Here is a 16,013-nt window from a genome sequence, read left to right as displayed (position 1 = left end):
CTCTCGAATTGTGGTAGTAATTTAACAGCAATGCAGTCTTCGAGGGAGGCACCTATCATTACCAAAGTCTTTGAGGTGAAAGTGTGAAAGAAGCTACAGAAGTTTCCAAGGAACAAGTAACATGACTGAGACAAAGAAATGCAACTTCCCTGAGGCAAAATGACACCCTCAGAAGGAGTCTTCCATAGAGTTAAAGGCAATGGTGATAAAGATGCATTACTGGATAAACATTTCTCTTCTATTTAAAAAAATAACTTCAAAAGGCTTTTAACCTAGTATGAGGCAATTCAGAAAACTTGGTAACTGTGGAGTAGAAAGTAGAGGATTAAAAACTAGCTATGAGAAAGCAAAATGTTGAAATAAATAACCAGTGTTTCTCTTGAACCAAGGCTATGACTGTGTAGGGTAAGGATCAGTGTGTGGATCAGACGTGTTTCTGTGTTGATGAGCAACCTAGCAAAGCCAGCAGAGTATGCTAAGGAATGAACGTTGTTTTAGACAATATAATGACAGGGGACGATGTAGCTCAGTGGTAGATAGAGCATGTGCTTAGCGTGCACGAGGTCCTGGGTTCAATCCTTAGTACCGCCACTAAAAATAAAAAAATATATAAACCTAATTACCTCTCTCCCTAAAATAATAATAATAATAATAATAATAATAATAATAATAATAATAATAATAATAATAATAATAATAATATAATAATTTAAATTAAGTAAAAATAAATTTAAAAAACATAAAGAGAGATTGTGACAAATCCGATAAGGACTTGAGTCTAGACAACTGGTCAACTGGTTGATAGCTGGGAACATGCTCTTATCCCTAAATTATAAAAGAAGTCCACTCTTTTCATTTCAAAATAATCAAATAAAAGAGAATCTCATATGGAGAAATGTATTAGGATTAATAAATTTAAGAAAAAATATTTCAGTAACAGCACTTTAAAATATGAGACATTAAGAAGATGTATGACTAATTTATTGGAACTAATTGCTATCAAGAACTTATTAAATTCTTTCGAGGTCCCATTACACTGAGGTCATAGATGATTCAAGAAGCAGAAAGAAGTGATCACACATTCCTGGCCAAGACGGCCCAGAAGATACTACTCCTTTACTGTATAAAAATAGCTTCTGAGTAAAACCAGACAGGGCAGGGCAAAGGAGCTGTACTTTTCCAGAAAATAAAAAAATGACAAATCCAGCCCCATTCAGGTAATTGACACTGGAGCTTCCAATGCACTTCAATCTATCACTGCCTAGAAGAAATAATCTAAGAGGAAGCACTGCAGACCAACAATGATGTTGCTTGGTTACTCAAAACCATTTGGTAGCATGCTGAGTCGCTCAGCTCTTTCCAAGAGCGCTCTTTGTATCCACAGAGGAAAAGGATGGAGAAGACCACTTGAAACCATTTTTAATTGCAAACTTGCTTCCTCTGGTAACAGGCTTCTCTTTTGCAATGCACAAGCAAGTCTGGAAGTTTCCATTAAAATGTTAATTACCAGGATAGTAATAAATGTTGAATTTGATGTGTTCTTCTAAATACTAATCTTGTATGAGGAATTTGCTTTGACGGGGTTGGAGCTGTTTTTTAGGAAGTAGGAAATGCAAAGTTTTTAGGCTTCCTGGCCCAGGAGTCCTGGGGGGCTGCCTGGAGGCAGCACTGTTCAGGGGAGAGTACAGAGCTTTGGCAGCAGACAGTCTCAGTTGAAATCCTACCCTCTGCCACTCTGTGCCTTTGGACAAAAGTTAGCTAATTCCTCTGATCTTTGATATCTCATCTCTTCCTTAAAAGCCATAGTTTTTCTGTTACAGATTTACTGTGAGGACTGAGTAACCAAATGCTTGTTATGTGCTTAGCATCTAACAAGTTTCCCACGAATGTTCACTTATTATTTTGAAAACAGAGAGCTGCAAATATCTTCTCCTTTGTCTTCACAGAGTCTCTAAGGTATCCTTTGACCGTGAGTCAGAGTTGAGGTCAAGGTGGGAGGGGCTTCAAAAGGAAGTGGGAGGAGGAGCTGGAAGGATGGTTGCCCTTTGTGGATTCTCCTTTAGAATTTGGTCTTATTCTCCAATTACAGAATAAGGCTGGGCTCATTTTGTCTCTCTGTGTGATTGTTTTTTAGTAGATGAAAGGAAAGTGGAACTCAAAATTTTACCTAGGACCTAGGACTACAGAAAATATTTTTCTTTCTCTTTATTATTTTAGACCAGTTAACTTATTATCTATTCTGTCTGGTGGTATATTTGTCATTTTATGTGCTAAACATTTTACTAAAAACAGTAATGTGCTTTATTATTTCATGCATTAACCAATCACTGCGAGAAGCTGAGACATGGTTTTGTAGCAAATGCTGTCTTAGCGCTATACAATGGCAACTTAAATATTAACCCATTATTTTAAAATTTCCAGCTTCCACTGAACTTGGGCCAAAGGCTTCCCAAATTTGCTGATAAGAACAGAAAAAGCACACGGCGGCTGCGATTATCATTATTAGATTAAATTTATTCCCAAATCATGACAATCTTAAACTTAGAATTCTGTGTGTATGTATGTAGGCTGCTTAAAAATTTAAAAATTCCAGATCTTTGCCTGATCTTTAGGTTTGTATGGATTATCATTTTTTAAAAAATATTTTCTAATTTGCAGGAAAAAAATAAAGATTTACCAGATGAGAACTTAATTGTTTTTGAACCAAGATTAAATGCCAGAAAGTTATCAGTTAACTTGCAGAATAAATGTGATTCAAACAAGGGAAGGAGCAGAGAAAAGGAGGGGTGAGATGTCTGGGCTTATAAGTAGGTGTGCAGTTCGAGGAATGAGAAAGAGTGGTGAGAGCTCTCATTCTCATCATTACAAGGAGTAGGAACCCTGAAAACTTCCATTTTAAGTATTGCCTTTGGGGATGCAACCATTTGGGTTGCAGTAAGGGAATAGGCGGTCAGCAGAACACAAGCCAAACAAGGAAAAAAAAAATGAACATGAGAAATAATTTCAGAATCAGAAGAAGAGCTACTTTTAGGATTTAAAAAACATGGTTCAGTATATCATCATGGTTAAGAGAACTATTCCTGAATAAAACTGTACAGGTTCAAATCACAGCTCCACCCCTTCTTCGGGTGTCATAACACATAGAAAGGGCATCAGTCAGCATCTGGCACAAAGCAAATACTGTACGGTGTTGGGAGTGAGGATGGTGATTGTGATAACCGATATTATTCCCCAAAAACACAGCAATTACACCTACCTTGTGTTAATAAAAATAAAGTAATTTGGTACCATTTTCAAATATGTGATCATCACCAAATTGACAGAACAGAGTAGAATACTGGATAAATTGTCAGCAGAATTATTTTCAAATAAATAATAAATTAAAAAGGAAGGTCATGTGCTAGAGAACACAAATTAGTAATCCAGTTAAATCATCAGCAGAAGAGGCAGGTCCTGTTAACAGCAGCCAGGTTTGTTATTACAGAGCAGTTATTACAGTAAAATATTGAAAGATGCTGTGTATCATTATGAGGCTTTAAACATGTCTTTTTACACAGGCAGAAAAGTAGAGATTCATTAGTTCATTTGATAAGTTAAAAGCTCCTTTATGAAAAGATTTTTTATCATTTGTATAAAGGGAGCAATATTGCGGAGGATGTTAGAAAGAACCCTGTGGCATCCTGGACTACATTCCTTTATAAAATGATTTGCACACGTCACTCTCATCGGAGCAGCCTCCAAGGCCACGTGACCTGATTTGTGAGATGAAATAACAGCTTCTGGTTTTGACATTTTGTACATTTCCTTAAATCACTAGCCAATGAAATGATTTCAGTGTGGCAACAAACTATTATTTGGTTACATGATGTATTCAAGGAATGTAAATCTTTTATGAAATAACAGAATTTTCACAGGACTAGTGAAAAGTTGCTTTTTCTATGAAATATCAGAATTTTCACAGGACAAGTAAAAAGTTGCTTTCTCCCAGTGCCTCCCCAGTGCCAAAACACACTTAGTTTTCTGGCCTTCACAAAGATAGGAAAACCTTTGTAGACTCCTCAATACTGTGGTATTGAAACTGGAGACATCCAAAATTTCACAGACGTTTTATCCAGGCTGACCTGAGTTTCATTCCAGGCTCCGTCAGTTTCAAACTTGGGGACCTGGGACAAATGACCTTAACCTCTTTAAGCCCCCAGGCTCCTGATTTGTAAAATAAAGATTAATAACTGCTTTGTGATTTTATTGCAAAGGTTACGTAACTGGTTTTACGCAAGCAGTTTACCACAGTGCCTGGCAGAGATACAAACTTAATAAATTGTCAATGTTTTATTTTTATCTTCATGAATCTTTAAGAAGTACAGTCATTTGGTCAAATTCCCTCAGGCACTATTGACCTCTATTCAAACAAAGTCTGTTTGATACATTGAAGTGTGTGTGTATGTGTGTGTGTGTGTGTAATGGTAAGGATTATTTGATAAAATGGGTTTTGGTTATTTTTTGCCAGAAAAGAGGCTAAGAACCAGTTTTACACTGCGCTCACATTTATGTCTATGGAAGAGCAGTTAGTTGTCTATTTTGGGTATCATTGAGGAAGCTGTGAATTTAGCATCCTGAGGCTCTGGGAAGCTTCATACAGTTCTCATCTTGGGATCCATCAGTTTCACCATCAGTTTCAGGATACAGGGTATAGATCAGTGTTTCGAGTAAAGGTGTCTTGGGTGACTTGGATTTGCCTCACTCTCAGTTGAGAATCTGTGAAAATACAAGTTCTCAAGGAACTCACAGTTTAGGGAGAAATGGGCATGATCATGTGAAAATTATCCCAATACATCAGAAGTGCTGAAACATTATATGTAAGCTAATTGTTATGAGAGCACAGAGGAGGTGACATTTGCCTTGGATTTTGAAGGAAGAATGAGAGTTTAACAGCAGAAGAACAAAAAGACATTCAACGAATGATCAAGGCGTAGAGCTATGGGAGATTGCCAGGGGGAAGGGAGCCCCTTGGGTGACATTGGTGGGATGTCAATGCTGTGACTATTTGAAAGTTATTCCAGAATTTATAAGCAAGGACCAGGGACAGATTCTTTTTTTGAAGACTAATTTAAGATAGACTTACAAGATAATTTTTAAATTTTTTTTGCTTGTTGTTGGGGGAGGGCGCTGAGTATTTAAGATGATCACATTGTTTTTAAACAGTTTACCACCCGAGGCCAAAGGTTTTGTATGCAGCAGGAAAAACAATTAGTAAATGCAATAAGAGCACTTCGGTGTGCACTTCTATTTTCAAGGTTAATTATTTGTTTAATTAAAGCCTTCAGAATCAACCACAGACGCTGTTGTCTAGAAATATTAGATAAACCTGAGTCTCTCTGGCAGTGTAAGAATTGTGTGACAATACCTTTTTTTCCCCTCTCAATCAGATATGGGCTTTTCTCACTTCGAAAATGATATCACATTTTACCTTTATTTGTATTATTTTCTCTTATATTTGTTGATTATTTATATAATTATATCTGCATGTCACAAACAAGGAAATTGAGGCTTAGAGAGGTTAAGTAATATACCTAAGGTCCCTGACCTGGAAAGGCATAGAACCATGATCTTTATTCAAGCAATGCTATTTTCTTGAAAGATAACTCTTGAGATAGGATGAGAGGTTAGATTGGAAAGACATGGGATTCCAGGCAGGGAGAGTGTTGTGGAGACTACTGAAATTGTCAGGAAAGAAATAAAGACAAAGGGATAGAGAAACAGACACGACAGGAGACACTGTAAAGTGGAATCAACAACATGTGTACAGAAAGAATAAGGTGTTGAAGGTGGTTCCTGAAGTTGGATTGTTCCTTATAGATTTCCCTACAACAGGGAACACAAAGGAAGAATGCAGTTAGATGAAACTAATGATCTGTGTTTGGGATTGAGTTTAGCAAACCAGGACATTGCCAGCACTTAATGCTCTGGAGCTCAAATAAAAGATCAGAATAAAGAGGTGGATTTATTGATGATTTGGACACATTCTTCAGATTTTATTCAAGTGCGTGTTTTTCGCTTTGGTCTCTCACATCTACTATTATATATTGAGTTTTGTTGTTATTTTTTCTTCTTTTTTGGTTCCTTGACAGAGAGGTAAAAGTATGCTCATGGTTTATGTGATGTGCCATTGTCATTATAGCACATCGCCCTATAATGGAAACTTGGCCAAATAACCAGGTGGTAAAAATCAGAGTGAGCCTTTCCTGTTTCCATATTTTATCGATATTATTATATGTGTTGGGTGCTCCTGGACATTGTGAATTAGATCAAAGCTTACTACTTACTCCTTGGATGCATTGTGCATCCCCTGCTCACTGGGATGCAAGGTGGGCTAGAGAGTCACCTGAACTCCACCTGATGCTTATCTCTTTGAAAGCCACATTTTGGGTCTTGGGATATTGGCTAGCACTGCATAGCTGGACATGGCATGCTGATTACCTTTCACTCTGATGTCCTTTGCAGAAACTGCCTCTTTGGGAGCCAGGACCTGTGAGGATGATCTTACAGAGCAGCAGCTGAGAACTTCCTCAGGTAACTGGTTTTCTTGTCTGTCCTAAATGAGTGATGTGTGTTAGTCTCATAATAAATGTCATCAGCTCTCTCTGAAACTGCTCCAATTAGAACTGATCGGGTCCCTTATACAAATAATTTAAATCAAATCTAGACTAGATCAATATGACATATATAGTAAGTCAAATATATAATAAATTAAATTAAATATAGCCATTATTTGGACGCATATGTAAAGTCAGTTCTTAAAGAACAAGTGACTTCTGCTGGATAATTTCTCACATCTGCACTTCTATACAGTGAAGTTTTACCTAAATGGTCAGTTTTATACAGATTGTAAGTCAATAAGCTGGATATTATTTTTTCCTAAATCAAATAACCTGGCTGGCGGAGTGAGTTTTGGTAATTAATGAGTCGATTGGATTTTGTACAGCCATGTCAACACGTACACGAGTTCCTGTGTTTTGTGTGATTCTGTGTGTGTTTAAAAAATGGAGGCTATGCCTTTAAGCCGCATTATATTCAAATAATTTAAGAGGAATTTCACCCATGTTGCTACAACACACCTCATTTATTTCTGCTATGTAAGCATGATCCCAGTTTCCAGATTTACACAATTGGAATAATAAGGTGCTATACAGAACAAAAAATGATTATAAAAAGTCCTTCACATTCATAATGGGGTATTGAAATACTTAAAAAAAAAATTGCAAGTGAAAACATTCCTCCAATATAGAGTCAGGACTTTTCTCTTAAAAAACTTCTTCAGAGTGAAGTTTTCCTTCACCTATGCATGTTTCATGAATACTTTTATTATCTAAAGTACTTATTTCTTTTGTATTTTATTTATTTTTTATTTTACATGTTATTTTTCCCTAGAAAACTAGAGCACAGACTTAAGAGAAAGTAGCAAAAAGACTCAGTTCCCCTTCCACATTTCAAGCCAATCAAAAGGTTTCATTAAGGACTAGATTGGAAGTAACAGGGCAAAAATCAAGACTATGACAAAAATATCAAACAAAAAAAAGAACAGTCTCTCTCAATGCATTTCTTTATTGTTTTGTAAACAAAGACACCAGGATTTACATCTTCACTTCAACCTCTCTGAGAGCTTTATATTTTGATACTCACATGCCTTCTGGATATTTTCATGGAGATGTTCTATGGGGAAGTCAAACATAACAGATTCCAAATTGAACTTCTCTTTTTGGCAAAGCCATCTTCTCCTCTTTACTTTATCTTAATTGATGATCTGATACCATAGACCCAGTTACCCCAAGTAGAAAAACTAGGAACCATCAATTTTGCTCAAAATTGCCAAAGACTTTTGGGCAGAAGGTATGAGTAAGGCAGATGAGTTCTTTCACGATTAGACAACATTTCTATACAAATAAATACGTGCATTTCAGATTGCAACCAATGCGATGAAGGAAGTAAAAGAGGTAACGTGCAGAGCAGCGGGCCCCAAAGTGTGCTCCCCTTGCAGGCAGCATCCGCACAATCTGCGAACTTGTAGGAATGCAGATGCTCAAGCCCCACCCCTGACTTGCTGAATCAGAAACACGGAGGCACCCAGTAGTTTCGCAGGCCCTCCAAGTGATGTGAGTGATTCCCACGGAAGTCTGAGGACCCCACCTGAGTGACAGGTGATGGGCTACTTTAGAAGCAGAGGTCAGGGAAGTTCTCTGAGGAAATGACAGATGAGCTGAGTCCTAAAGAAGGACAAGGAGCCGATTAGGGGGATGTGCATTACAGACACAGTTGGGAAAAAGCTGGTCCTCTTCTGTAAAGAGAAAAAAGGCTAACATGGGAACAGATTAGTGAGTGGGGAGGAGAGTGACATGAGGTGAAGTCATAAAGGTAGGCTGAGGCCTGATCATTTCAACCACAGTAACGAGTTGTTATGTTATTTTTTTTTATGTTTAGAGTCACGATTTTTTTTTTTTTTGGCATTTCATGGTTAATTTCTGCATTGTGAATTTCACCTCAGTAGAGGCATGATTTTAATGTATGTACAGTTCTTGACCACTACAAATATTCTGGTATAAACATTATTTGTGAATTTTCTTAATTATTCATTTGAGAGAAGAATTAGAATTGCTGTTCCGAGGGGATATGCTGTTTTTAAATGCTTTTAATACATATTTTGTTCTCCAAAAAAGTCATGCTAATTTCCAGTCATTCCCACCAGAAATATGTGAGCAGATCCATTCTTCAATCTCAAAATCACAGGAGTATTATCTTTTTAAATTGTTGTTGCCAACCTGAAAGTCCAAAATTGGTATCTTGGTTTTTTTTTTTCCCCATTTGAAAAATATGAAAAGGAATGTATGTATGTATATGTATGACTGAAACATTATGCTGAACACCAGAAATTGACACAATATTGTAAACTGACTATACTTCAATAAAAAAATAAATTTCAAATGTTGTATTATCTTAAGTGAGATAGGAAACTATGGCAAGGACTCAAACAGGAGAATGGCTCGATTTTATTAAGTTGTGCAGAATAAATTGTAGGAGAACATAACAAGTCTTTCCCAATTATGAGAACTTTTTCGAAAAACAGGTGAGCGATTAAGAGTACTGACAATGGAAAAGTAAAGAAATGGATGGATTTAGTGAATACCAGATATTTTGGAACTGGAATTAATGGGACTTGCTGTAAGATTATAGGCAGATGAGAAGGAAAGAAAGAAGTCAGTGATGACTCTTGCTTTTGGTGAATGGTGGTACCATTACCTGAGATAGTGGAGACTGGGGAGAACCCGTGAAGTGTGTTGAAGGCGGATCAGGAGCCCTGATTTGGGCATGTGAAGTTTGATATGCCTTCCAGCCATCCAAATGGAGACATAAAATTTAGAGCAGTGGATCTAGATGAAATCATCTAGGGAGATCATTGTTTTTCCTCAAATCAAGCATTCTTTGTAGATAAGAGAATAGGGCTTAGGATTGATGCTGGAGACTCTCCAATATTTAGATTTGTCATGGAGGAGGCCCCAGAGAAGGGGAATACAAGGGAACTTTCAGAGGGGTAGGATGAAAATCACAATAGTCTGATGGAATGAAATTCAAGAAAGGGATATTTTTCAGGGAGAATGGAGTAGTAACATCTGTTGAACAACGTTTAGTACAATGCAGACAGAAAAGTTACCACGGGATTTCACAGCAAGGAAGTCATTGGTGGCTTTGAGAAGAGCCATTGATGTGAGGCCAGGCTGGAGAGGGTTGAATAATGAATATGATTTAGTAGAGAGAGAGAATGTTAAAAAAAAAAAAAAAATACCCAAACCAGACCAAAACCAAACCAAACAAATACTCCTTTTAAGTTTTATTGAAAGGGAATAGAGAGGAATGGGATAGTCTGGACTCCTCCTTTTCTTCTCCCAGTTTTGCTTTCTAAATGGAGCTCAGTGTTCCAACCAGCAAGTATTACCTGACTTCTGTTATTCCAGGCACTGATCCAGGTGCTTCTGGGACAGTGACAAATCAGAAAATCACCGTTTTTAGTTAATGTGTACCTTTTAGGGGAAGTAGGCAATACATGGATCATTTCCACATACTAGGGTAAGTTGTTTGACATCTATGCACAAGAAAAGGGGGAAAAAAGAACTTACACAGAAACATTAATCCTAGTTCAACATTGGGGGAAGACTTTTTGGAGAAAGAAGAAATTAAGAGTAATAATACAGCTAACATTTTTTAATAGTTATTTTGTGTTAAGTTCTGTGCTGAGTGATTTTTATACATTATCTTATAACAAATCTAGAGGTGGGTAGTATTAACTCCATTTTTACATCTGATGAAAATGGTATTTCCCAAGCTAGGGAGAAAGGAAAGATGGGAGTTATACAGTGGAGAAAAGCCATTCTAGATAAGACAAAGAAAAATAATAGTATGTCTTCTAGGGAGGAAGAAGGTATTAATGACAGTTGTGTGTGTCTAGAACACTGGTTCACAAACTGTGGTCCTTGGACCAAGAGTATTAGCATCACCTGGGGACTGAGAGATGTAGATTCTCAGGCCTCATTCTAAACCTACCGAGTCAGAATTTCTAGGGGTGGAGCCCAGCAGACTGTGTTCCAGGTGATTCCGATGCCCTAAAATTTGAGAAGATCATTCTTGAGAGTTAAGTGCTAGGTAGGAAGTGAAGAAAGATGAGACTGGAGTGGTGGACAAGGACCAGCTCCTCTTGCCATGCATAAGACCAAGCTTTTTCTTTCTAAGTGATGGCAGTCACTGAAAGATTTTAAGTTGAGAAGTCAGATTTAGGTTGATCACATGAAGGATAGATTTGGAGGGACTGGGGACTGGACAAGGAGGAAATGAAGAGGCCCAGCAAGGAATTCTTATAAGCCAGGTGTCCAGAATAGATGCTCAGTATGAAAAACTAAAGATGTTGAAGTTATTATCCTCTACTTCCTCTTTAGATGGGCTTAAAAAGTAGGCAGTGTTTTCCTTAGATTACTCAGAGGGTTCCCAAACCCAATTGTATAATAAAACAACAGTAGCCAAGCAAAACTGGCTGGTGTTTAGATCAGACGGATATCACTGAAGATTTGCTTACAAATTATATATTATAATTTTAAAGAATAAATTGGTAGTGATTTTCCAATCATTTTTTTGTTATTCAAATGAAAATACTCTAAGCTAGTCATTCAAAAACTTTTCTTTTAAATGCAGTTTATGTGGACGTGTAGAGCAACTTATAAGATCAGCGTTTTAAGCACGATAAAAATGGGAAGTTAATTGCACTGCCCTTTTACAATGTAAGACTGTGTAATATTATTTTTGTCTCCTTCCTATTATTTTGAAACCTTTTAAAATAAAAACATTTTATCACTTACCTGAAAATTGGGAAGTTCTAACGGACCCTAATGCACATTTTAAGCTTAAGTACATTCGTATCATAAAGTTTAACATATGAATAAATACGATAATTTTTATATTCCATGAGGCAAAAGAACAATTGAAATATAAACAGTGTGAATACAACAGTATTCTGAAATGCTATAATACTTTTCTTATTGTTACATGTAATGTGTTACTGAAGAAATTTATTGATGAAAGTGAAAACTGCTTTAGGATCTTTATTTTGGAGTTTTATGTAATTTCCCTCAGTTCTAAGGCATCTCTTTAATACAATTAGTGTCATATATTATTTTTCCCTTTTTTCCAAAAAAATGTCCTTCCTTTTTACGTCAAATGTAAGCATCTTACATTTCATGGCGTTTTACAGTTGAGGAAGTGTGGTACTTGAAAATCAGAACCTCCCCACTCTTTCCCTTACCCCAACCTCCAGGTCTTTCTAGAGAAAGTGGTTTCTCCACATTAATGCTCTTGACTCTAAAGTCTATTTATAAAAGGAATGTCAAATTTATTTCCAAAACTCCCTTTAAGAATGAAAGTGACCTTTTTCTTCTGACTCGCATGAAACTTTATGGCGTCTTATCAGTTACCCTTTGATTATTTTTTGCGTGATTAAAAATTTGCAAAGTTCTGTGGCTCCAAAGAGCCTACCTGTAATAAACAGCTTTCGCCTTCAAAACCACAAAACAGGTCTGAATTGCTTGAGCATTAGAGCTAATTGCCTGCCTACTTCAAAGGAAGGACCAGAGAGGGGGCGGGGGTGGGGGGGCACAGAAGCAGAGGCAGCGCCGGGCAATCCACGTCGGGAGGTTATGAGCTGTGGCTTGGAGGAGCCGCGCAAAGTTATGGCCTCAGAACTGCTGTTTGCGATTAAGTTGATGGGGAGAGTCTATCCCACAGTCTTTCCCTGCTGCTGACACAGGGTCTTTGTTCACATTCAGATTTCTCAAACTGTTGCCAGGGTCAGGCTGAGGTCAGACACCAGTGATGTATAGGAGGGCATGTCTGGGAATTTCTCTCACACTTAAAACACAGACCAGAAAAAAAATGAAGAGGATCCTGCAAAAAACTGATGAGACCCAGATTATACTGTAGTTTTTCTTTTAGGACCTTCATAATTTTCATCTGCTGCTCCTGACACACGATGTTTTATTAATGTGAGTGGTGATGGCCCTTACAATTTTATGTCCCCTCAAGATAAGGACACTCAGTAGCACTCTTGACACTTTCTTTTCCAGCCCTGGGGGAAAAGGTCCAGTAAATTGACTCCAAAGAAGTCTTGCATCCCTTCCCCAGGATGAGTTGAGAAGCCATTGCCATGAGCTGCCCTAGGTCACAGGCCTGACACTGGATGTCACATCACGTCACGTGGGTGGACTTGGCAGGGACCCAGCCCCATCCAGCCATGATCTCAGCCCCCCAGCCTCCCATACTGAGCCAGGCCACTGTCCCCACCCAGCCGGGCCCCGTGCTGGGAGGAGGGAGCCTGTGTTTGATCAGTGATTATCACCGCCGGACTGAAAGCCAGCCACAGCCATGAGACGTGTTGATCCGCTATTCCTCAAGTACAATCTCCCTGCGTGTTTGCCTGAAGGGGCAGCTTCCTCCCAAACCCTCAGATGACTGACCCCTCCCCAAGGACCTCCCCTCTGCTTTTGTGCAGTGGCAAAGTGCAAACATGGAATAAATGGATTTGTATGGTCCCTTTGAGGACTTACAGTTGAAACCAACTCTGATTTCGAATGTATTAAATGGCCTTGGTCTCCTTTTTTTTTTTTTTTTGGAGTTTCCCCCACTGAACCCAGAACTGTCCGCAGTTTTCTGCTGTCACAGTTGTAGAGCATGGCTGGCAAGTGAGACACTAAATAGCCACATTTTTTTCTTTTCTTTTTTTTTTTTGGCGCTCAGCTGCTACATGTGACTGGATATTTCATTCTGCTGTCAGAACGTTATTAAAAAAACATGGGGTGTGGAGAGGGCCACGATTTCCCCTTTCAATCACTATCGCATTTGCAATGAAAATTTTATGCAGTGTGTAATTTTCAGTTAATGCTTGACACTTAAAATGTCCGGAGCAGCGTTTTGTATGGTTATTGAAGGGTTAATTGTATCATGTTCTCTGCATAAAAGCTCTGCTTATCCAAAGCAAATAGAGGAGTGTATGCAAATGTGTGTCGATGACCTTTTGCCTTTCCAGGGTTAATTTATATGGTCATTAAAGATTTTATGAAACTGAGCAGCCTGGTGCTTCAAATCCCATTTTACCTTCTTCTCCTAATTTATGTCATTCCTACCTGAACAGGGGAATCTGATTTTTATTTTTGTGTGTGTGCTGCAATGGAAGCAGCATGCCCTGCTGGGGGGAGCTGTGAGTCTGGTTATCTGGCATTACTCAGATTGCTAAAAATTCATTAAAATGTGACATCAGCACAGTGAGAGACAAATGATCACAGGATGAAAGAGAACAGTGGGCCTTTCACGGATTAGTGGGACACAGACCCAGCACAGAGGCTAACTGCATAAACAGATTAATTCACCAGCAGCGGCATAGCTGAGATTTACAGAATAATTAAATAGGGTTGAGTTACTATGAGGATTTCCATGTAATCTAGCTGGTGTGAGACCCATGAATGAGGTGTGGGGTGATGTGGTTGTCATAGAAGACGTGTACCTTCTTCTGTCCTACGCCCTGTGGAGCTCCTCCTATAGAAAAAAAAAATCCCAGTGTAACTCAAGTTTTGAGATCTTACTTTGACAAATTCCTAAAAATTCCTCTGGAGTCTAAGGACTAAAAGGTGGGAATAACACCTGTCTTATATTTAACCTGTCCTCATCACACTATTTTACTAAGAAATTTTTCCAAGACTTTGGTTTGCTCTGCCATTTATCCAAGCCCATGGAACAGTGTATTCATGTAGTTGAGAAGGTTCTACTATGGAAATTACAAAATCACTTTCCATTCATTTTTAAATCTTTTCTGGCTTGAACTGTCTTTCTTTTAAACAATCACTTTTATTTTAATTTAGTACAGACCCATTTTCTCAATGGATATAAAAGAAGTTGCTGGAGATAAAAATTAAAAAAAAAACAAAAAAACAAAAACTGCATTGGTCTAGCCAGCAGGTTCTAATAGAGTCTTTTGAATAAATTCATGTTGTTTTTTTGAGAATGAAGGTCTGCAGATGATTCACAAATAAGAAAGTTTTAAAATGGTCCCGTAGTTTCTTTCAGCTTGTGCATTTCTGGGGTTTTGCCTCCTCCTGACTGGTCTGCCTTTCTTAACAGAAGAGCAAAGTGAAGAGGCAGAAGGAGCTGTCAAACCTCCAGCAGTGGCCGAGGATGAGGAGAAGGACACAAGTGAGAGAGACAGTAGTGAAGGCAAAAACTCGAATAAAGATTCTGGTAAGATGTTAGATTCTCACCTTTTCTTCCCCGCACCCCCATTTCCTGCAATCGGCTCTTCCTTCACACCCCGCCCCCCCCCCGCCAAAGCTGATTAAAAGCCTTTATTCATTTTAAACTGTCTGAACATTCCCACTACTATGCATTGCATGTGCATTTTGCATGTGATTTCTATCAGTAGCCTCGCATTGACCTATTTTTAATCATAACCATCTGACAGAATAGATGTGGATAAGTTGAAGAATATTGCAGGACGACCAGCGAGATTATTTTTTAATCAAATCAGTTTGTGTGCTTGTAATTTTTTAAGCGCCTTTCATTAATCTTAGCTATACTTGTGGGTCCTCTGATGGCATATTAATTTTTCATAAGCACGGGATTAGATATCACTTGAATTTTTTTCATTCAATCACCCCACCTCCCTCCCAAACTACAGTAACCCTAAAAATAAAAGTTATTTTTCCTTGCTTTTTTTTTTTTTACCACTTCCACTCAGGAATTTGCCCTTTTTAAGGGCATCTATTTGAGGCATTTCAAACAAAATCCAGTGAAAAAGTTTGCAGATGATTCAGCCTAAGAAGAGGAAATATCATTGAGAAGGGATTAGGTGCGGGGTAATTTTGATCTTCCAGAATACACAAATCCCAGTAATGAAAGCTACTGTCTTTGAAAACAAACCTTCGTGTCATGACATTTACTTGTGCACAAACAAACCCTAGGCCAGCATCTGGTGTGGATACCTAAGGCTTTTTCTGTTGTTTGATTTGGCAAATATATGACTTCATCCATGCTTTGTATGTATGAGATGGAAATCTATGGTTGCAATGAATATTACATTGGCTATTTTGGGGGCACGCTATACCTAGTTTTATTATGTTGGACTCACTGAAGCAGAAGAAGTGCTGAAACCGGTTCAAGCCTATTAGTTTCAGGTAGTCATCTATCTTTGCCTTGAATTCCAGTGACAGCCGCGTAGAAAGAGCTTGCTTTCACTATGAAGACATTGGGTTGTGCAAAAAAAAAAATCATTTTCACGTGCAAGTTTGTTTAAATCTGAATTATCCCCTATTTGTTATTCAGTCTTTGCAGATCTGAGTTTTCCATTCCCTTCGAAAATTATTTGAAGGGCCTCCCTGCTCCCCACCCCAGACCGTTCAGTGCTGAATTTCTCTCTGGAATCCAGTGAGAAAAGA

General features: G+C 38.1%; 1 protein-coding gene across 4 annotated transcripts in view; it reads left to right on the top strand.

The window, feature by feature from the left end:
* The window catches only part of ZFHX4 (zinc finger homeobox 4), a 177,258-nt gene that overhangs the window by 137,947 nt on the left and 23,298 nt on the right, over window positions 1-16,013 (top strand). For all 4 annotated transcript variants that reach the window (XM_032470228.1, XM_032470230.1, XM_032470229.1 and 1 more), the window contains exons 5-6: window positions 6,502-6,570; window positions 14,704-14,820. In XM_032470228.1, the coding sequence (XP_032326119.1) occupies window positions 6,502-6,570; window positions 14,704-14,820 (186 nt within the window). The remainder of the gene's footprint in view (window positions 1-6,501; window positions 6,571-14,703; window positions 14,821-16,013) is intronic.

This window comes from Camelus ferus, chromosome 29 (genome assembly GCF_009834535.1).
Source record: "Camelus ferus isolate YT-003-E chromosome 29, BCGSAC_Cfer_1.0, whole genome shotgun sequence".
NCBI lineage: Eukaryota > Metazoa > Chordata > Mammalia > Artiodactyla > Camelidae > Camelus > Camelus ferus.
Note: the sequence above shows the minus strand (reverse complement) of the source record. Positions and strands in the feature narration are given on the sequence as shown.